The sequence below is a fragment of the Mugil cephalus genome, chromosome 9 (genome assembly GCF_022458985.1).
Source record: "Mugil cephalus isolate CIBA_MC_2020 chromosome 9, CIBA_Mcephalus_1.1, whole genome shotgun sequence".
In the NCBI taxonomy this organism is placed as follows: Eukaryota; Metazoa; Chordata; class Actinopteri; order Mugiliformes; family Mugilidae; genus Mugil; species Mugil cephalus.
In genome coordinates, this window is record NC_061778.1 from 23522581 (window position 1) to 23546241 (window position 23661).

General features: G+C 38.9%; 3 protein-coding genes across 3 annotated transcripts; 2 read left to right on the forward strand and 1 right to left on the reverse strand.

Annotated features, from left to right (window-relative positions):
• Positions 1-1170: 1170 nt before the first annotated feature.
• Positions 1171-7183, reverse strand: lbhl (LBH regulator of WNT signaling pathway, like). The gene is made up of 4 exons (XM_047594017.1): positions 6783-7183; positions 3611-3686; positions 2717-3017; positions 1171-1583 (listed from the first exon to the last, which is right to left on the reverse strand). Exons 2-4 carry the CDS (start codon positions 3680-3682, stop codon positions 1513-1515), a joined length of 444 nt encoding a protein of 147 aa, XP_047449973.1. The 5' UTR covers positions 3683-3686; positions 6783-7183; the 3' UTR covers positions 1171-1512.
• Positions 7184-11100: 3917 nt separating this feature from the next.
• On the forward strand, positions 11101-12772 carry LOC125014166 (complement C1q and tumor necrosis factor-related protein 9A-like). Its single transcript, XM_047595233.1, has 3 exons — positions 11101-11187; positions 11615-11687; positions 12231-12772. The coding sequence occupies exons 2-3, from the start codon at positions 11645-11647 to the stop codon at positions 12623-12625; spliced, it is 438 nt and encodes a 145-aa protein (XP_047451189.1). The 5' UTR covers positions 11101-11187; positions 11615-11644; the 3' UTR covers positions 12626-12772.
• A 146-nt stretch (positions 12773-12918) lies between these two features.
• Positions 12919-16435, forward strand: polr2i (RNA polymerase II subunit I). Its single transcript, XM_047595234.1, has 6 exons — positions 12919-13107; positions 13300-13354; positions 13836-13909; positions 14223-14297; positions 15628-15679; positions 16136-16435. The coding sequence occupies exons 1-6, from the start codon at positions 13046-13048 to the stop codon at positions 16196-16198; spliced, it is 381 nt and encodes a 126-aa protein (XP_047451190.1). The 5' UTR covers positions 12919-13045; the 3' UTR covers positions 16199-16435.
• The last annotated feature ends 7226 nt before the right edge of the window (positions 16436-23661 follow it).

The following is a 23661-nucleotide window of genomic DNA, read 5'->3' on the forward strand; positions in this document are numbered from 1 at the left end:
AGATGGGCTACCTAAATTACATTACAATTCCTCTACGGTGACTGGAAGACGAACCCAGGAGTGGTTCATCTGAGCAACATCCATATCCACTTCTTTGCAATTTGTTGAATATTTTCAGTCTTCAGATCACTGATCAGTGCAATTTACTTAAATGGCCTTTTTGTATTTATTCACCATTACACTCGCAATGGTTTAATACACTTACGTATTAACTCAAATAGAGTTTACACAACTTAGGCAACAAAGGGACAGAAAACGAATGATGGAAAAGACAAGTGATATCAAGATATGAATCCTCCTAAATATGTTGGTATTGCTTGTATGTATTTTTATTGAATGTACTTCAAAGACATACGTTTGCCAATCCCCCCAGCCCCCCCCACCACTTGTACGTATTTCATGTATGAGTCACATTCTAGTGTCACCTCCTCTTCCGCCATCATGCGTTTTGTTGTCCAAATCTTTACTTGAGTTGGTTACTTTCACTTCCCCAAGCAACATCACCAAACAGCTGAGCAGCTGTTTGTGTGGTCAACTTTAAACTCCCATGCACAACTTGTAATGTTTCCTAAAGAGTACTAATTAAAGCCTGAATAAAAGTAGCAAGTAAAAGGTTTGAGTGAAACAAACGCAACATTGTAGATGGATAGAAATATAATTCGACAGTTTGCATTAAACTACTTTGTTGTTCAGAATTACATAAGTAGATTTAATGCTTCCTACATGTTAATGAGGTGTCAGCTGCAGAAAGTTATAGCATGTGTTTAGAGGACAAATACTTTATTTTCAAATGCATAATAACCACTTTAACACAACAACATTTTTCATATGTACAGCTTATTCACAAATGAGTCTACACACAAATTATAGTACTATTTAACAACTACAGTTCTCAGTAGCGTTTGTAACTGTTGAAAAGCAAAGAGCTGCCTTCCTTTTATTGTGATTTGCCATGGATGTGAAAAATATAACAAAACTAACTTTGCAACTTTGTGGAAAATTTTGATGCTGATGTTCTCAAAAATGAGACTGCGTGAATCATAATGCAACATCAGATTAGTGACGGGGCCGTAAAAAAAAAGATTAGTGATGGGGGCGTAAAAAAAAAAAACAAAAAAAAAAAAAAAACACAGAAACAGAAAAAAAAATGCTGCTGTGGCAAAATGTCACAGCCCCCTGACATCACCTTTAAAAATTAGGAAATAACAAAGGAAATGAGCCACAAAGTCACAACGTCAGCAAAATGTTCCCCAAAACTTAAAAAACCTGCCATATTGCTTAAATAAGCAAAATCAGCTTGTGAGCAAAATTATCCTTGTGTATGTTACCGTTCCTGTTTCTTTAAATGAGAAGCCTCACATTTGACACGTAGCTGTTTGATCACCTAAAACATGTTTTGATGCCGTTGTGATTTCCCCTGTGCAATGTGTCATCACTTATAGTTGTTGCCACAGTTCCTTTCAAGATGTTACTCAGTGGGTCATCAAAGGTGAGGACTTCTTAGAGGTAAAGTCAGTTGAAGGCTGGTGCACTGCTTGGTGGAAGTGTGGGAGTGTCATCTCGAAATGCGTCTGACTGAAGGTCTGTAGAGAAAAACATTTCACATTTAACACCAGCCCACCACAAGTGAATAGATAACTTAATAAGTTCCTGAAACAAAACGTTCATAGAATCAATTTCCTCAGCTTTTTTTTCCTCTTGCAAATGTATTGCAGTTAAGAACTAGTGAGTAGGATTTAGGCAGGTCAATTGTCAGAAATGTGATATAGTACACATTTCTGTAACTACAAATCATTGTGGTGTCATTGAGGTTAGAATGAGCACGAATGGGTGTGCACATAGGAAGAGACTGGTAACTGTGTGGCGACATGACAAATTCACTGACTTGCAGAGATGACAAGTGACACCAATGTGAAGTGGGCCATTAGCAAGCTGAACTAATCTCAAATTTGAGGCCTTGAATCTTATCATCAAGGTCACCATTCTGAATCATGTGAACCCAGGTGTTGTTGTCTCTGTATTTTCTTTCCAAACTGAGAATGGTGACGGCAAGAAGAGCTAAATCCGTCCATTCACCGTTAGCTAATAAGCAATGGGCGATGAGCTAATCTCTTTCTAAGTGTGCAGGGCTTTGGGCTTCCATAGGTCCTACATGCTTGGAAAGGGAGGGGTGCTCAGTTGCCATGTGAAATGTCACCACTAGATGTCACTAAATCATCCACTGCAGTCCTTAAAGGTGTAACAGGTCAGAAAGATGTGCGTTGATTATGATCTCCCCTGTTTATCAGCTCCAAACTTATTTTTCCCAACCTGGGTAAGAAACACACTTGTGATATACTTGTTGTTTAATCTAAAAGTTGCTCTAAGAGTATTTAGTCATAAAAGGAAATTGTTGAAATTGCTGCGGCAGAATGTTTGACACGTTGAGTCTGGCAAGCACACATCCACCACTAAAATAATAGAAGTGAAAAACCATAGAAATGCTGACTCTGTGTGACCATTTACTGTATTTGTTGCTCCTTGGTTTTTCCAACTATATTATATTTTTTAATGAAGCAGCAGTTACAGCAGATAATCTGGTGTTTTTCCTTATTTTTTTCTAAAAGCATTGCCGTAAAGCTGACATCATCTACTAAAGTAATCCAAGCGAAACCAACTTTTTTCAAATCAAGATAGGAAGGATGAAGCAGAGAGTGTGATAATATGTCCAGCTCACCAATGAGTGTCAGTCCCTGCTGCGGGTTCAGGATGACCGACGTCTCCTCTTCCTCCTCGTCCTCCTCTTCTCCCCAGTCTGCAACATTGGCTGGGGGGATGCACTGCTCCAAGAACAGGTCCTCCTCATCCTCCTCCATGTCCATGTTGTCTGGAGGCCAGCGCAGCTCTCCGCTCTCCACCTCGCTCAGTTCAGTGGGCTCCACGACAATGGAGGGCAGTCGCTCCTTCTCGTGGTTGTGGTCCAAGCTGGTCAGAGAGGTCTCTGGGCCCAGGACGACCTCAACGGGGTCAGGGAAGATCTGAAAGAAAGGGACGGTTGAGAGCCGATTGGAACAGTTGTATGAAAGTTCAGTTTAAATATTAAAATATTTCAGTGCTGCTATTTGATTAAAACAGACCACTTGTTTAAATCACCTCATGGTCAGTTTACAATAATCCAACAGATTGTGTGTTTGTGTGTGTGTGTGTGTGTGTGTGTGTGTGTGTGTGTGTGTGTGTGTGTGTGTGTGTGTGTGTGCGTGTGTGTGTGCGTGTGTGTATGTGTGTGTGTGTTTCTCTCTCTCTCTCTCTCTCTCAGTTTACAATAATCCAACAGATTGTGTGTTTGTGTGTGTGTGTGTGTGTGTGTGTGTGTGTGTGTGTGTGTGTGTGCGTGTGTGTGTGCGTGTGTGTATGTGTGTGTGTGTTTCTCTCTCTCTCTCTCTGACTCTCTCTCTTTCACACATACACACACAATCTACGCAACGTCTGGACGTTGGATTTTGTGTACTGTTTAATCCTTGTTTTTATCAGCATTTGTGTGCCATCTAATTTTAAAATAACAAATAGTGGCCCATTATAAATGAATTTATCATTTGAAAGAGCTTTGTCACAGCCTGATGACTGAACATACCTGGAATGGTACTCTTTGCTCCTTCCTTTGCGTGTCTTCACAGTTCGGATCTTGACCACTCATCTCCTCCATGCCTCTGCAGGTTAGAGTCACAACGAGGATGAAAAAGCAACTAGAGACGGTTAACTTTGTTTCGGGGCTTATACTTCACAAAGACAACATGTTAATTACATGCATTCTATTCATTTGTATGTTAATCAAGTACTAGATGGAGTACTGAATTGACAAAGGAAATTCAGAATGGTGACTGCTCAGGTGTCCCTGTAAATGACTCTGCCACGGCTCTAAGGTTGGTAGCTTCAGTTTAAAAGGATGAAATCAAATCATCTGGTTTTCTATGAAGTTACGTCATCGCTGAATTACAGGAGGATCACAAGACTGCAAGCTTTTCATTGGTCAGTGACTTCCTGCCCTACATCCCGCTGGCCAAAGCTGGTCAGTCTGAGTGAATTGTGAGAGCATGTGTGAGTCTCCTAACACATACACACACACACACACACACACACACACACACACACAAACACACACACACACACACACACACACACACACTGAAACACCCCTCCAGATTAGAGCAGAGTTCAAATAGGGTTTGACACCAAAATGGATTGTGTAGTTTAGAGCTCACATTTTATTTTCTGAAAGGGAGGCTGATTAAATGAATGCCCTGTTTGCGGCCTGGTCAGTTCATGCATGCAGCCGTTGTCATCAGTGGGAACGATGTCTTCCTATGACTGTAACTCTACATTTATTTGCAGTTCGTATTGAAGTCACTTGTTTTCTATGTGAGTCTGTGTCCACCCAACTTCAATCTGTTTATGGTCTTCAGAAAAGCCGATGGGGGGGATTAAGCGGGACTGAGGATCTGTCTGAATCCTTTTTTTATCCCTCCCCCCTGTTCCTCCTTTCTTTTTCTCGCCGCGCCTCAGTGTCTGCCTATCCATAAGTACCAATCAAGGTTTCGGTGCCTGGTCTAATGACACAATCGGCTACATCTGGCTTACTCTTTAATGAATCTTTAATGAATCATTGCTTTCTGTTTGTAGACTCTATTTTGGATACTTAGTGATATTGGCTGTACAGCAGCAGGGGTCACATTTTACATCAAACTAAGAAAGTGAACTATTTTGCAGTGCTGAGATAGTTTGGTACAGAATAAGTGGAATAAGCGCAAAAACACAGCATATTAATTTTAAGTGGGTCCATATATTGCATACTGGACATAAATAAAAAAAAGTTTACAGTACTGTTGTCCCTAAATACAATCAATTAGATGACGAACTAAACCCTTCAGTGTTTTCCAAAGATATAGTTAATAAATTTATTAATTGAACCCTCATATTGTTAATTTTAGTTTGAGTTTAACAAAGATGCCATCTACAAGCTGATGTGTCTGAAAACAATCTAAAAATATCTTTAATCCATCTTTTCCCATAGAAGAAGATTTTATGATTTCAAGGTACAAAATGTAAAAAATGACATTATTCATATTTCTCTTCCTTCCCACCTTCCATCCCTCTTTGAATGTGATTGATCTGAATTGCTTTTTATCTTTGATCCGGGTAGTTGGGCTTCTTCGGACTTACTTGTTGTCGAAGATTACATGCCCGCCATTCCTATAAACTTGCTTAAGTTCATTGTGTAATATGACAAATGCAGAAACACTAAGCCAGTTTGCGCAGCCGTCAAAATGAGGACGCCCTGTTCTCGCCTAAATAGGATCAGCTTTGGGAGGATGCTATCATTTTTGACCCACTTGTAAATGTGCGCTGCTCTACAATTCAATTTCTGATATTATGCTGTTGACAACTGTATAACGCTAAGCTGTTTGTATGCCACCTGGGATGGAAACTTTCAGCAGCTATTATGATGAAGAAGCTTAACCTCCATGTAATCCCTCCCACATACACCCGCTCCAAACACCTTCATGTTTCAGCTCAGTCAACAATCAGTGTGTTCCACACATGCAGCTCTCACGATGTGCAGTGAACGCAGGTTGGATGATCAGTGAGATAGGTTCTTTGGTATCATAAGGAAGGGGAAGTTGTGGGAGAAAAAGTGTGACTATTCAGCAAGAGGTGTCGCATCTGACATAATATTTAGATAGAAATTTACGTAGTTAGCATTTCTTTTCCACACACGTCAAGTTTTCAGTATATATTCTTGGTAGCCCAGTGAGATAACGCCACACACCACACCTACCTTAGCAACATATTCAACTCACATCCTGTAGTTGTGCAAGACGTGAAATTGTGCTGAAGAAATTCTAAAGCAGCTCTCGCAATATAATCTGTTGCTCCAGAACAGACAACTGCGTCCGTTGAGCTCAGTGACCTTGGCTTGGCCTTGACCTCCCAGGTCCTTATGTGTTATCGTCTTTAGGTATGCCCTCTTTTTTTTCTTTCTCTTCCTCCACCCTTTAAGCATGTCCATGTACAGAAAAATAGGCAATCTGCATCTTTTCCCACATGCTCATGCATGCACACTATAGCGCACAACATCTAATAACAACCTCAAGTGTCAACCACTACTTGATAATCAATATACTGATTGATCTCTGTTTTTATATCTTACTCACACTCACACTGAATGTACACCCATTTCCTTCGTGGCTTGATGTTGATGCTAACTTGCAGACTGCAGCCTCAGAAGGTTGGTTTCGATTTCCTAAATCTATGTCTAGATTGTCTATCTAATGTCCTCTCACAGCGAAGCCATAAAATGTTTTACTGGACATTCTGCAAGTCCTTCGTGTTTTTACCAGTGCTGATAACAAAACCCACATTCATTCAAATTTATGCTTTTCCCTTTATGCTATGAGCTACTTAATGGTTCACATAGTTTGTGTTTGTTTCCACTGTTAAGAATAAACTTTCAGTCTCCAACATTGAAAAAAGTGGAAGAGTAATTTGCCACGGACAAATATTTGCCATTAAAGAAGCAATCATTTTGTCTTCAATGACGTGTGTTTCTACTTTGATAGAGAAGCCTTAATCCTGTATTTGACTTGACATTATCTCCATGCACTCCATGCAGAAAGCTCATGCAGATAAGATCATGGAGGGGAAATTCAATTTAGTAAGAACCCAGTAGGAAGGAAGTCGCACGTGGTTCTTGTTGATGTAAATGATATTTGTTTCCAACATACATGCAAACTTTAGTATCTGCTTACCCTTCACTTGCAGTCAGGAAGATTTCTTCTCCATCCTGGCACAGCTCCACGGTGGTGAAGCTCGGCTCGTCCACAGCTAGTACAGGTGACAGGAGAGGGGGTGCAGGAGGTGTGGAGCAGCTCCCACAGCATTCCCCCTCTGCAGAGCCCTCACTGAGGTTTTTGGCCTCCAGGGCGAAGCCTGGATGGGGGTGGGGTCCCAAACAATCGGGGATCCCAGGAGTTTAGCAGATAATCCGGAGTGGGCTGGGTGCCTGGTGCCCTGTGACAGTCAAGACCTCACTCCTTGCACTCACTCGTCCGGGTCACTGTTCTTGCTCAAAGCCTACATGTGCTGCCTCGTCTCCCGTATCCAACTTCTTTCCTCATGACTCTCTCAATATCCCTTCCCGTCCCCTCCCCACCTCCCTGTCAGGCTTTGGAGAGGAGCGGGATTAGCGTCTCTTTCGATTACGGAGGCTGGACGGGTGACGTCAGCAGGGCTTGACAGTTCCCTCTGATGAGTTGGCACACTGGGTGCACACACATGACACATGGCCGTGCTGTTTATGGACACTAAATCTAGGCAAGAAGAGCACAGCTTCTCACAAGATGCGCGTGTTTACACAATTTATTAGGACAAACGATGTCTGCTGCATATGTTCTGTTTTCTGAACATTTAAGCCGTCCCTCTGCTCAACATGCCTGCTGAAATAATGTTGTGGCAGGAAAATTCTTACTCTGTTCTTCTCCTATTAAGTGTGTGTAATATGCACCCATTGTTATTTATTTTTATTTTTTTTATCTCTAATCAATAATGTATTTCTGATTGTGGTTGGCGTGGTGTTGGTGTAAGTGTGCTGTTCCTACATGCGTGGTAATGCATGAAGTACTTCTACAAATTGAATGTTGTGCAACGTATCGCTTTGATGTTAAAGTGGGCATATTTTCACTTTAACATCAAAGCGTTACGTTGCACAAAATTCCAGTCTGGAGACTGAAAATGTCATAAAGCAGAATCTGGGGGAAAGAAATGACCACATATTTTCTAACAGTTGTGAAGGTTGTGTAAGTGTTTTGTTGGTTTTGCAAACCAGCTGATGTTGTCAGCTGTGAAAAAATCTGTGTGCCGTTTTTCTTTCATTGTAAATCCATGCACTGTTCTGCAGATGAACAATGCCCTTCGAAGTGAACTGGCTTCTTCCCTACCTTGTTCCAAATATAGCCAATTGACTTAACCCACAGAGGGGATTACACACTGCTGTTACCAGTGCTCTCTCTCTTCAGTTATATGGATTCTTGTTGTGTATATACAAGTGTATTATTACAGCTTGCACTGCAGAAAAGTCAATTTAGATGTTTATATTGAATGCACTCTCTTATCCATCATTGGCAGTATCATTGGGGAGGTTCAGATTAATCTGAAGAACCAACAGTAAAGGTTAGGCCACAAGTGTTGTGAAGCTGATGCCCCTGGTCTAAATGTGTCCTAATAGTCTAGCATAACACGTGGAGACCGAAGCAACTGAGACAGCCACACATTCAGGAAGTCTTTGGAAATTTTGTAAAATTTCAAAAATCTCCCTAAGTATTTCTTATCCATAAAGACTGAGGAAGTTTATTTTGGCCTCACAGTTTTGACTAAATTTGGGGATGTTATTTTCCAAAAAATGTGCCCCGCATGAGTTGTTACGATTAATGTACTATATTATTTTAACAAATCTCACTCATGACCCAACAAGTATACAGGAAATAGATTTCAAAAACATTCTTGCCTGAAAAAAAATCATCAGCAGAGCCTGACCCAGAACCAAGAAGTTGAGATCTTGAAAAAAATGAGGAAATTAACTCGTTATCATGGGAAAACTGAAAAAAAAATATGTGAGCCCATGTCCACTTAGGGCTTCTGTACATATCCATTCACAAAACACACTTCCAATAGTCTTGCCAATAGTCAACAACCCTTATTTATGAGGAATTCTGATGGAAGCAAAAATGTAACTGAAAGATCACATTTCTTTTGAAGAACATGGGGCCTGTAGCTATACTTTAACAATGTGTCAATGGTCATGTGTTTATATTGTGGTTCTGAAAACTCATTTTACAGTCACGCATCAAACCACTCATTCACCCACCAAGCCACAGCAACCCATCATGCTAACAAATTTGACTTTTTACAACTGGCTTAGTTTTAAACTCCAATTATTATTTTTTTATTTTGCCACGCTACAAAAGTTTAATGTTCAAATAAGAATAGCAACCTGTTTAAAAATCAAAATGATGATTCAAAATGTGCTCAAAATCCATTTTTAATAATCTAACAAACAAACAAACAAAAAAAAATACTAGGACTGTCTGTATTTATTGCAGACAAGTAACTTTACAGACATTACATTACAGAATTCAGAAAAAAAATGATGAAATGAAACTTGTTCCCCACAGTTACTTTGAAATGAGATCTCAACGTTGTTGTTGTATGTCTATGTCTTATAGACGAACACAAAATCCACTTAAATATTTTAAGAATGCATAGCATGTCACTCACACCTGACTCTCAGCTAACCAGAATTGTCAGTAATGTTTGTCTGCATGTTTTCCAGCCGACGTTAAAGAATGACAAGACTATTCTGCAAGGTAGTAAAATGTAAAACCTGTTCTGCCAACAGCTCCAAATTTGTAATAGGATTTGAAAATGCTTTTAATCATTTCACTTATACGCATATCAATTATGAATGATTTCAAAGTTAGGAATTATGACAGAAAATGGCATTACGACATCTTTGCAACAGAGTATAAAGGTACAACCTTCAGTGGCTTTTATTTACAATGTGAAGCAGTGGCTAGAGGCGCAGCCTGGGGTCTGAAGGGTCACAGGTTTGCTTCCCGCCCTGTCCATGGCTGTGGTGCCCTGAGCAAGTAGCTAACCCAGTCTCACTGATCCCCCGGGCGCAGCCCAGCTGAGGCTGTAGTCCACTGCTCCCACTCCGACATACTACTGTGTAAACGAATGGATGGATCAAATGCAGAGAAGGTATTTCACCATGAGGGATCAATAAAGAAATTATTATCATTATTAATTTATTGAATGTATAGACAGGTGGCTGTTCCCACGTACCTTATTAACAATCAATAAACAATCATCATCTTTCTGTCGCTATATATTACACAACCAGAAACAGTGTGCTAACTTGCCCTCATTTTTAGTAAGTTCCCGATAAACTATTAATTTAAGCTCTTGTTTGAAGCTTTATTTTCAGTGTGAAACAACGATCCGTGATCCAGAAAATTAGCCTCGAAACCCAAATTAAAGGGACATGGATGAATGCTGCTGCTGTCACAAGCATGTTTCATAAGACAAGATAGGATAAGATCCTTTATTGGTCCTGCAGTGAGCGAAATATGCAGCTGTAAATGGGATAAAGCTTTAACACAAAACCTCTGTATGAGCACAAAACTGCTAAGGTATAACAACTAAAAACAAGTACCAGCAAGTAGAAGTAGGTTGAATACTCTGCAAGTAAGTAAGTAAAACATAATGTACCATTGTAGAAAATGCTCTTTATAATTTAAATTGAGTACGGATTGCACAGTGCAGTTATTACACCGTAAGTGTTCGTTTGGCGTATATTGTAGTATGGTATTAAAATTAGATGAAGGCAGACTTAAGCAGACTTATATTCTCAGAGACAGCCGGTTGTGCAACACAGTGTTTTTTTTTGTTTGTTTGTTTTTTTGACATCTATTTACAGCTAAAGAATCATTGCATCTAAACTCATTTTATTGTATGATGGACACAATAGACCCAGGTTTTTTTATATCTTCATGACACCAGTCTGCTTTTATCAATTAAGTTGTTTCCCCTGTATTTAGCCTCTGTGTTCCCTTCCCACTTTGTCAGAAATGTTCCAGCTTGTTGTGCTTTGAGCCTTTTCTTGTTCCTGGTGATTGGATTTTTTGGACTTTGTCTTTGCCTTTTTTTTTTTTTTTTTTTTTTTTTATCAAGTAAAGACTTTTCAGTCCACCACCTGTGTCTGGAGTCATGCGTTTGAGTCCTCTCCAAGCCAGTTCCCGGTTTCATTATGTATGTTTTCAGCCTGTGTCTGCGCCGTGTAATTCCTCTGCAACCATTAGATTGGACAATGCACTGATCAGGCACAACTGATCGCTGATTATGACCACTGAAAGCCACCTGGACCAGACCAGACACCCGCGCCCCAAAGCAATGACACTCCTTGATGGCAGCAGACATCTTCAGGTGTCCTTTTCATTACTTCGAAAGCAAAATCTCCCCTGTAATAAAGTGCTTTCAAGGGGAAAGCCTTGCGGTTGCAAAAGCAGGTTTTATGTGCGAACCAGATGAACGACTTCAGCCTGTTTGTGCTTATCTTTGTCACATTTGCAGCACTGTCCTACAAGACAACTACAGGTAAGAGGCTCTTTGCTCCCCAAGTAGATGTGCTTTCTCATGCCAGAAGTAACAAAAAAAAGTAACAAAAATAGGATTTATAAACAGTTTTACAGAGTTTGCTTTACAGTGTTAGCAGTGCATACGCAGGAGGAGGGGAATAATTTCATTTTAAGACAGAACCGAAATGGCCTTTTAGATATTTTTTGGAAGAATTGTTATTTTACAGCTTATTAGAATATTATATATCAAACTGCACATAATACACTCACATGCAACCATGTCTTTTTCTTTTTAGTTATTATTTTTTTGCTTCTTTTTTTTATATACACTTTTAAAAGACCTAACTCATAATTTTTGCAAGCATTATTCACATCATAAATTAATTGCTACTATACATTGGCTTATTTTGTTGTTTACTGTTTTTTGTTGTTGTTGTTTTTAACAGAGACACAGTACAGTATCAGAAGTTTTAATCATGGCTTCTGTGCCTAGGCGTGGAGACAGCAGTTCCCCATCTGGTAAAAACTAAATGTCATTGTGTTCTAACTTGACATTGTTTGCTAATATTGCCATTTATTTTTAAACAGGAAATGAAGCCAGAAACCGGTTACAGTATCTGTATGAATGCAACTCACTCGTGTGTGCTATAACACTCTCGTGGCATGACTGCATATCATTTATTTTCCTCTATAAACACGGGAAAGTTACAACTCAAAAGCTGTGTCAATAATGAATAGTTTTGTATACAATGGCATTTTTACACTTCAAATGCAGGATGCATATATCTGTGACTATTTGAATAACATTACATTATTCATCTCAAATTGTTTGTGCTTTTGATAATTACCAGAATTACAATAAACTCTACTAATCAACCTGTTATGCAATGAAATTGGAAGGTGTTATGATCCCACCCTCTCATTTTCAAGCAGCCCATAACTCATTTTGTCTTGGCACTAAATGAACTTTATCTATCTTTTTTACTATGCATTTATAGACTTTTGTAGCACATTGTGACAAACACTTAACATGTTCCCTTTATTATAATGTCGCAACTCTAGGCATTGTGGCCTTCACAGCCAAGTTAAACATTAGTGACAGCTACCCCTGTCACTCTGGAGTCCTGAAGTTTCGTAACGTGCTGGTCAACGAGGGAGGAGGCTACAGCTCTGAAACAGGCATTTTCACGTGCCCCATAGAAGGCCTCTACCACTTCAACATCCACGTGTCTGTTTATGGCCGCGGACAGTGTGCCATAATCAAGAATGGGGAGAACCTAGTGTCTCTGTATCACACCTCTTTACCTGACAAATGTAGCCAAGTGGCCAGCACTGGAAGTGTGGTCAAGCTGTCAAAAAATGATGAAGTTTCTGTGAATGTCTGGGGCTCTGGGAGGAATGATATCTTTGCAACTGAAGATAATGACACTGTTTTTGTTGGGGTCCGTTTGGGTTGATCATTGGTGTAAATGATAATGAGTCATTAAAAATCATGGCCAATGATTTTAATGCTACATCACGGCAGGACACCCATGTCTATTTTTTTCTTCCTCTTTTTTTTTTTTTTTTTTTTCATTTCATTTCATTAAAACAAGACCAAAAAACTTGTGCTTTGTGTGGGTAAATGAAACCACTTTCTTTTTTATTTTCTTATTAAATAATAATATGCATGCCTATCGTACAATCTTTTTGTGGCTGCCCTCCAACCTCCAACCCACCGGGGGCGCTGCCTCAAAAATTCCCCACATCCGGAAAAGATCACGCATGCGCACAAGGTCTGTTTTCAAACGGCTAGACGCCATACCTGCGGTGGAACGTGACTAAAGTCATACATTTATTGTGTTTATCTTGTTTTCCTTAAACAGTTAACCTTCCAGATGGATTTAGACAGTGGAACATACGAACCAGGGTTTGTAGGGATAAGGTTTTGTCAAGAATGGTGAGTCTGTGGTTGTATGGAGGTTTGATAAGTTAGCTAACAAGCTACGTGTTAAAGATAGTTCAGATGCATGTTTAGGTAACAGTTACCATTGTTTGTACTGAACAACTACAGCCACGGGATACGATATGAAAATTTATTCAACACACCGACTTTGTTTTTTGTTTTTTTTGTTGTTGTTTTGTTTTTCAGTAATAACATGTTATATCCTAAAGAAGACAAGGAAAACCGTATCCTGTTGTATGCGGTAAGTATCGTGTAAGTTGGCCCTTGTTTGTGTCCCCTCATTTGGAAAAACTCTCTTGGTCATTTGCGGTAAATTACAACCGTCCAATGAATGACACAAAAAAAAATATATATATATATCTTTATTGATATTTTTTAGATGAACACAGTGTTAGAAGGACGTGTACATATTTAAGTTTAGCGCATTTTTTTACTGAGCCAAAAGGACGAGCTTGTAGTCCGTAGAGAGTGTGATTGATTATATCTTATTATATATCTTACAATACACTAAGTCCCACTGTAAACTAGTTGATTGTAACAACGTGAAACATCCTGTATATAAAAGGTAATGACAGTTTGATTGAGAATAGTACTTCTAGGATAACTGTTGAGGTACAGGATGATGGTCTATCCCTTCCATTATGTATCTATAATGACTACGTTGTACCGTTGCCAAGTGCCTCACTCTTTTATTGAATGTTTTATTTTAATTCAACATGCAGTGCAGGAACTGTGACTACCAACAAGAGGCAGACAACAGCTGCATTTACGTCAACAAGATCACCCACGAGGTTGAGTAAGTACCCACATAAACTGACCTGCTTCCTTTACCACAGCATCATCCTGGCTTTAATATGTGATCTGCTTGCTATTCAGCCACAACAGCACTTTTGATAGCGTCTTGATTGATCACAGACACGTGAAGTGAAAGAGATTGTGTATTCAACGCACACTGTTTTGATTCAAGACTGAAGGAAACTGTATTTGTTATCACATGCTAAGTGACTTCAGGGTAAACATTTTAACAGCCCACAGTGCTAAAGCTATGATGTACTGCTTCCGTAATGCTGATAAGCACTCAGTGATCTTGCCTCTGTTTTTTTCTACAGTGAGCTGACCCAGATCATTGCTGATGTATCTCAGGATCCAACGCTGCCAAGAACAGAAGACCATCCCTGTCCTAAGTAAGCATTAAATGTAGTAGAACATTAAGTAGAGAGAAAAAAAGAACAGAAGTAAGACCAGACTCTTGAATTCTCAAGTGTTAAGACACACGCACTGATGAAGACTAAAGGCACTTATCACACTGGGAGAGACTAGCATGTATGTGGTGCGTCATCTTAGAATGTGGGTAAAATTCAGTAGAAAGTAGAAATGCTTTGTCATGCACAAAGAGGATGGACTAAGTTGAACTAACCGCAACTGTGGATTGATTAACATCACAGCTCCAACAGAGAGCTGGTACTACAGAAAGACGTAGATCTTGGCAATTCAGCGTGTCACGTGTTTGTTTCCCCCGGAAACATTTGTGTTGGTGGTTACGTTTGGTGATGGAGTGTCTGAAATAGCCACCAGCCATTAACTCCATCAAAAGTTGATCTGATCACAGATCGCGGAAGACGTGTATCTCAGCCTGTCCCAAAATAGAAATAGAAAAAACTGGGCGTTTAACTTTTAGAACATTGCATTACTGGAATCTTTAAATAAAACAGCCTAGTTCCTCCTCTGCCCACATGCTTGACATTTCCTCAGAATTTGCTGCAATCAAACAATTGTCCAAATTCTGATCTATGTTTAAAAAAAGAAAAACCGTTTTTGTTTTTTGTCCAAAAACGGTGCCTTTTCATTTTTAAGGCATTTTGTGACATGCAAGTTGAACAGAATATTAATTTAAATAAATAAATCGACTTTTAAAAAAATGCTATGCATCATCAGGTGTTTAATCAAATTCCAGGTGTTAGGTCCCTAGCACAATATCTCCTTCGAGCAGGTTGCCGAGTTTGCATCTTTTGAGGCGAAGTACAGCCAAAGTTTTGACTGTTTCTTCTTAGGCAATTTGCAGGTTCACTTCCAGGTGAAAAATTGTCTTAATGTCACTTGTAGAGCAGGCCCAGCAACAGAGCTAAGAGGGTGCAAATTTAAAATTCTGTGGCACAGAAATGAAGCATCCAAATCTGGGTTGCTTTTTATTTTTTCGGTCTGGTTACTACCGTTTGCATCAGCACCGGTGCCATTATGGTACAGAGTATGGTTTAGTGTCATATCATCCACAGACCAACTATTTTAGGGTATGAAGAGGTCCTAAATATCAATACATTGCTGTGACAAATTCTAGATTAGCCTGTGTTTTGGTTTCCTTTAAGGTATGACCCTTCTTTTTCTACACCAACATATGTAACCATGGGGTTTACCAGTATCATTTGAAACTTGGTTGGATTGTGAGAATGAGATGTTGTAAAACAGTGAGTGGCTGTGACCTTAACAGTGTCTTTTTAACATTGTGTCTCTTCTCAGATGTGGTCACAAGGAAGCAGTGTTCTTCCAGTCTCACAGTATGAAGGCTGAGGTAATTATTATTGTCAATGAAATGAAGTCTTAAAATACATATATCTCGGGGAATATTTTTCCGTTTTGTTGCATCAGCTGTCGTGGTCAGTACATTGAATCCTCATTGAAACAACTCAACAGTTAAATAAAGCATTTTCCAGGAACAGCTACACTGCTGCAGGCTGATTCCAGGAAAATTACAAAAACAGAAAGCGAAAATCCAAACTATCCCTTAAACTCAGCATTGAAACGTCTTCTTTATGATGTTTTCTTATGTATAATTTGAAACTGAATATGCTTGTATTCTGTCAGACACACCAAGAAATGTGAATTTGGAAAGTTGTATCTTTTTAACACTTTTTAACAAGAACATGATTGTCTGATGAACTGACGGCATAAATAAATGTTAGTTCCATCCTGAGTATAGACACCTTACATTTGAAGAATTTGATTTCTTTTTTTTCCCGTTACACAGGATGCTATGCGACTATACTACGTCTGCACGGCCCCTCACTGTGGACACCGGTGGACAGAGTAAAAGCTTGTGGCTATGGAGTGGTCTAGCATTTGCATCTATGAAATTAATGTCTGTCAAAACAGAAACTGTGAGTTGGACAAATACATAAGAGTACAATTTGTTTTGTAACATAGCAGCACTGCAGACTGTCTCTGTATGGTGACTCCGATCTGTCAACATTTTGTTAATATAATGTGATAGTCTTTAGTAGTTTTTCATATTTGTATCCTAAGATTAAATAATCTTCTTTTTTTCAAAGGTTTCTTGAGTCTTTATTAAATATTTTAATATATCATTCAGATGAATTTTTATTTGATTACAATAGGCAAAGAAAACAAGTGTGCCCAAAAGGTGTACTTCCTACCAGCAAAGAACTGAATGGTCATCCAAAAAACATCTGAGTGATTCTCTGACAAGTATGGCCACATGCTGGAAAGCATCTTGGGCATGATTCTTAAGAGAAATGCAAGGAAAGTGTCTTGCAGCAGCACTTCTAATAAACAAATTACAAACAAAATAGATAGAACATGCAATTCCATTCACAACTGACCATGATAAATATTGAATATACCGCATATGCCGTAAATATTAAGGTGGATTTTATTGTAACTGACTGTTTTTATTTAAAGGACTGGATTGCTTTGGGAAAGGACTGGTTTAACTTTCTAGTAGTGTGACTTTTCATTGATCTACACAGTCTTTTAGAGGGCTGGAGATCGAACTGATGGTGGTCAGGGCGAAAAGAGTCCTTTGCAATATTTTTTGCTCTTTTGCGGTAGTGTGCATTTGCAATGTCAGTTAGTGAGGGCAGATAGCCAACAATAATCAATTTTCTTTACAATAGAAGTAGCATTTGGAGTAGATAATACATGAACCAAATCAGAACGCATATTTTTTTTTGGACTTAACATGACATACAAAGCAGTGAAGTTGACTACAAATAATACAAACAAGAACAGAATATAACAACAGGAGACTGAATCAGACCAAAAAACACAAAACCGGTCAGTGATAGTGATACCACTAAAGATGCGAAAAAAGAGAGAAAACAAATAGAAACAGAAATAAAACAAGTAAGATAGGAGTAGGGGGTATCAGTCATACTGTTGCTTGAGTGTGTGTGGGTGAGTGAAGTGTGGTTTACGGGCTGGAATTTGAGGAAAAAAAATAATAATAATAATATGCAATTGGAAAAGGGGTATAGAAAACAAAATGAATGATAATTTCAATGTTTTAAGATGACGCTAGTCAGGTTGAGGGCATGGGCAGTAGATGTACTCCGAGAAGAAGAGGGGTCCAGGTTGCTTCAAAGTAATAAGTTTATGTCTTGGAGAGTGGCACAGAGTTTTTCCATAGAAATGTATTCTGTGAGCATGTTTAACCAGTGTAATGTGCTAAGTTTGTGTGTGGTTTTCCAGTTCCTGAGTATGGTTGTTTTGGACGTGGTTAGGGCTATTAGTATTGGTCTGGTATTATTGGGTGTTGGGTTGATTACTGTGGGGTCTGCAAATAAACAGAGGGTGGGAGATAATGGAGAGCTGCATCTCAAGAGATCTGACATTCAAAGACCCACAGAAAGTTTGTACTGGGGGCAGAGCCACATGGCATAATAATAGTTGTCTACAGTGTTTAATGTGCATGATGAGCAGGTGTCTGTGTCAACGAATCCCATTTTATTTATTTTGTGTGTGGTGAGGTGAATTCTGTGGATGACTTTGTACTGTATTAGCTATGTAAGGGATAATGCCCGACAAGGTGTCCATTATCAGAAATGAATGGGTGACATGGAGGCGTGGAGGACGGTTGCTTCTGTGAAGTCCATTGATTTCTGATAATGGACACCTCAAAGGGCATTATCCCGCTTATACCATGGTCACTTACGAAATAAATAAATATTAGGTCAATTATTAATACATTAATGTTGTTTTTTACCATTTAAATCATAAGTTTTTCACAAGAAGCGGCTGAGTGGCTGCAAAATGTAATTGAGAGTAGTGACAGTGTAGCTCTCAAAGTTGATGTCCATGTTTTTCTGAGCCAGGAAGTCTCTAAGTGTCTTAACTGCCCATTTCGTGGTTTTCTTTGTGTTAATCTCACCGTTATCATCCTCTAAATTGTCCAGTTCTTCCGGTGTCACCTCCTTGTGTCGCATCTCTTCTTTTCATATTCTCCTCTCTCTTTCTCTTCTGCTGCATCCCAGTCTTCAAAAAATTCAAATTCACCAAATAGGTTAAAGTTAACTATAAAATCACTAATTTTTTGTCAATTGTATTGCCGTTGTGATAAATAAACCGCGAAATAACGTATGTTCTGTGTTTCTTCTGTGAACTGTCATCAGGTAATTTGACCAGAACGTCTTTATGGGTGGCCATTATCACTTTTTAATGTACACCCCGCAGCCAGTCAGAATCGAGGATTCACCCAGACCATGGTATAATAGTTATGTATTTTTGGACATAGTAAAGGTGTTCCGGTAGATTTGTGACCAGTAATCGCCATTGGGACTGATCAGTAGGTCATGTTCACATTTTAGTGTGGGAAGCCAAATGGTTGTGTCTTGGTTTAGTAATACTCTGTATAGTTTGGATAGTATTTTTTATTATTATTATTTTTAATCTCAAATAACTCTTCTGTCAGTACTGGAGGTTGTAGATTATTATTTGTTACATTGATTTTGGCTTTGAGAACTGATTCTAATTGGAAATACTGTAGATACTGATCAGTTCCAGTGCCGTAGGAGTTGGTGAGATTTTCCGCTGAGGTTAATTAGTCATTATGGAAGATATGGTGTAGGTGTGTGGTTCATTTTTCTTTCCAGGTGTTTGTGTTAAGTCCGGGTAATTCCAAATAGGGGTGTATTTGCAGGGGGTTGAAGAGTTTCTTGATTTTTCACCAGGCTGTCAGAGCTGTTGATATAAGTGTGTTATTGAATGCACTGTGTCATTTTAAACTTGTGCTGAGAAATGGGAGGTCAGATATTGGTGACCAGATGGGTGACCATTGTGCACTGTGCAACATGGCGGCACTCTGAACCTGCCTTTTGACCGGCTTTGCTCCATGGAGCTACAGGGACTCCTCCACAGATACAGGAGGCCTTCTCTCTGACAGCACCCAGGTTGGTCCCCTCTTGGCAAACATAAACACTACACTCACTTGATGCTCGCATTAACTCGATTGTACACAAAGAATTCCAGGGTCTTAGAAATAGCTTGGAATTCAGCCAGGAACAAATCACGATTCTCATGAAATCCAGCAAAGCTCTTGAAACCTCTGTCAAAAGCCTTGAAACTCAGCTCTCAGAAGTCCCCAAACAAAACACAGAAATGGAAGAAACGGTAACACTTTCTATGAAGGTTCTATTTATAATTGCCATGTTTTATAAGGTGTCTATAAAGCATTATAATGGTCATTATTACCATCTATACATATTCACAAGTTGTCATAACCAACTTCATGATGCATTATGACAACTGGTTATGAATGATTATAATTTTAATCTGAATAGTGCATTATAAATATGTCAATATCTGCCTAGTCACTTGTTAGTTTTATGATGCATCATAACTACTTTACTTTGCTAAATGTGCATAGTGATGCATAATGAGTTTTGACTTCGCCTATAGTGCTTTATATCTGTAGTTATAAGTATATGTAATAAAGTTGTAATAATGTATACATCTCCCTACAGCACACAGTTATAAACAGCTATGCAATATCATAAGTGTTATTTGTCAGCTTTAAGTAAAGTGACAAGAATTTGACACTATTATTAACAGATATAAGTTACTATGAGTAATTAAAAGGTGCAATGAACTAAGTCCTGAGTCTGGCATCAAGAAAAATGAATCACACATTTACACCATATCTTCCATAATGACTAATTAACCTCAGCGGAAAATCTCATCGACTCCTACGGCACTGGAGCTAATCAGTATCTACAGTATTTCCAATTAGAATCAGTTCTCAAAGCCAAAATCAATGTAACAAATAATAATCTACAACCTCCAGTACTGATAGAAGAGTTATAAAACATTATGAGTGCATTCATAGGGCATTATAAATACAACCTTCATAGAAAGTGTTACCGAAGAAGGAATACTGGATCTCCAAGCCCACAGCATGTGTGACAACCTGGTGTTTTCATGCATACCAGACAACACATAGGAAAATCCCTAAAGGAAACTTATAGACTTCATGCAAACACACTTCAAACTGCCATCCAAAATAACAAACTATTCACCGTGTTTACCGTTTAGCAAGCTGGAGACGTACAATACCAGACCGAGACACATTGTGCCTAAATTTGAATATTTCAAGGACAAAGACTTTATTAAAACTCTGGGCAAAGAACTGAAAAGCACATGCTTTGGGCTCATCGCCAATTCCCAAGGGAAATTCAGGACAGGCTGAACAACGACCTCACACGAACTCATGAACTCATGAACTCACTTGAACAACAACAAAAAATATCCCCTGGACCAAGGTCCTTGTGAACTGTCTGTATGTCACTCAGTTTATGTACTGTCTGTGTCTGTCTGTCACTGTCTGCACATCGGTATCAGTACCGCTAAAGCAGGGATGTCAAACTCATTTTAGTTCAGGGGCCACGCACTGATCTCTAGGGGGCCGGAACAGTAACGTAATTACACAATAACCTATAAAAAAACAACAACTTTTCCTTTCATTTTAGTGCAAAGATCAACAGACAACAATCATTTTATAAAATGTAATTTTTGAACAACCTGAAATGTCTTGAGAAAAGCAAGTGCAATCACACCACACTGCTAGCATCTACAGTTAATTTCTGAGTCCCAGTTTCATGTTATTTAAGCAACTCTTTCCAAAACAGTGGGACCCCTTGTGAACAAGTTAGGATTAGAAAATACTTTTATAGCGAATGCTAGGCTAAGATAGGCCGCCGATCTGTCTAGGATGGGCTCCACCCGACCCCCCTCGTGACCTTCTCCAGGACAAGTTGTTACAGAAAAGTTACTTTTCTTGAAAAAAGCCAGTTAATGTCTTACTTGTCAAATTCATCACACTGGCCGGGTGGGACCCTCTGGTGGGCCGGTTTTGGTCCCCGGGCCTTATGTTTGACACCCCTGCGTTAAAGTGTCAATATTCTTTTATTGTGGTGATGATGATTGTTATTATAATAAATTAGTAAAATTACTTTTTTTTAGCTGGAATATTCCATGCATGGGCTCACAGACAAAAAGGACCAAGGTCCTTAACCATTTAATCAAACTCAAATATTTGTCTATTGCAGGAGACCCACCTCTCCCAAATCGAACAACACAAACTTATATCCACACAATTCAGCCACATGTAACTCTAAAAAAAGAGGGGCCTCAAATTTAATCAACAAATCTATACCACTCATTATAAACTCAACAATAACAGATCCATAATGATGCTACATTATTATCCATGCCTTTCTCCTTACAAAAAAAAATGTACATAATTGCAAATGTCTACGGTCCAAACAGTGATGATCCCCCTTTTTTTTCCACACATTATTCTCCTCATTCAATAATATGCCACATTCACCTTTTATTATTGGAGGAGATTTTAATACAGTTGTAGATCAAACACTGTCTTGGAGACATTTGGTGACTCCATAACCCAACATCCAGAGAATATTCCTCACATATTCATGAATCATTCTAATGCATAGAGTTCTTTCTTGCTACCAACTCCATCATTCATTATTACACAGTATGAGATGTTACAATCCCTTGTGCCAAGATCTAAGGCAAAACACATTTAGAATCCCAGTCCAAGTGAAGAAACTGACCTGCAGGCTAGCAATCAGCTACCAGCTAGCAACCAACAAGAAGATACCAGCTAACTAGCCTAGCCAACAGCAATTGGCAGTATGCAGCACATCATCGGGGTTTTCAAGTGGGCACCTCCTTTCCCCAATGTTTCATTAAGTTAGGTCCACGACACCTCAAGAAAGCTTAACAGTGAGTTCCAGTGTCCTGGAGTCACCCCCCGCCCACTAAGACAGGTTAAATTACAATTAAACAACATCCTAAGACATGATAAATTCAATATAGCAATAAAAATGAGAAATACCTAGCAAATCAACTAAAACTTAAAAAATAAATAAATAAAATCTATAATGTCCGCAGGGAGGCTAGTGTTCTCACCCCAAGACATCACTTTTCAATCATTCTTTTTTATACAGTCTCAGCCTTCCCAAGCAAATATCCTGGACAATCCATTAACACAAGATGAATACTTAAAGGCACTCAACCAAATGCCAAACGATAAAGCACCTGCTGCTGAATTCTTCCAACACTTCTGGAACATCATCTCACCACTATTCATGAAAATGTGCCAAGAAATTGAACATACCTCCAAAATTCACCAACACATGAAAACTGCCCTCCTGTCATTACTACTGAAGCCAGACAAAGGTCCAGCTCATTGCTTCAGTTACCAGCCACTATCACTAATCAACACTGACATTAAAATAATAAGTAAATGCCCTGACCATACACATCGAAAAAATAATCTCTCATATAATATATCCTGATCAAACCGGTTTCATTGAGGACGATATTCCTCAGATAACATGCACAGACTTTTTAACTTGATAAACATTTCTGAATCCAACAATCTCAAAACAATTATCATCCGCCTTGCTGCTGAAAAAGCTTTTGACAGAGCTAAGCATATGTTTCTTTTTTGAACACTACAAAAATGTGATTTTGGAGAATCATTTATACACTTGATTAAAACACTATACTCTTCACCCATGGACACCATAATTACCAATGGAATAATATCAAAGCCATTCACTTTTCACAGAGGAACAAGGCAGGGATACCCACTCTCTTCATCACTTGCCATGTTCATTGAACCTTTAGCAGTTGCAGTACATCAGAATCACAGCATCCAAAGCATCCATGTTTCCAGTTACCATCACAAGATCAGCTTATACTCAGATGACATTTTTTTGTACCTTCAGTCCGCATCCAATTCACTGCACAAAGTCATAAAGCTCGTGAATCAGTTTTCAAAAATATCAGATTACTCAATAAATTGGACCAAATCTACCATCCTCCCATTGAGCTAAGGACACTGGATGGCTGCATCCCCACATGCACCCCCTCCCTTATTCGTTAGCAACATCAGATACCTAGACATAAATATTTCCAGGCTGTTGTTCAAATTAAATTTCACCCCACAACTGCTGGATAAACTTGCCACTTTGTCTCACTGGAATAACTGAAAAATTATAACGTGAGAGTGAGACTGTCAAATCTAAGAGTCAGAATGGGCTTTAAAAACATATTTATTTCCTCTTTTATTTAGGTCAATGTGAAGTCTGGTTTCATCCAGTAAGATCCTTCCAAAACAATTGCAGGTTAGTTTTTGAGCCCAAATTTGAAGCAGCAGTTTTTGTTTGTTTGTTTGTTTTTTACCTATATTTAACCAGGTTAGTCCTATTGAGATCAGTGATCTCTTTTGCA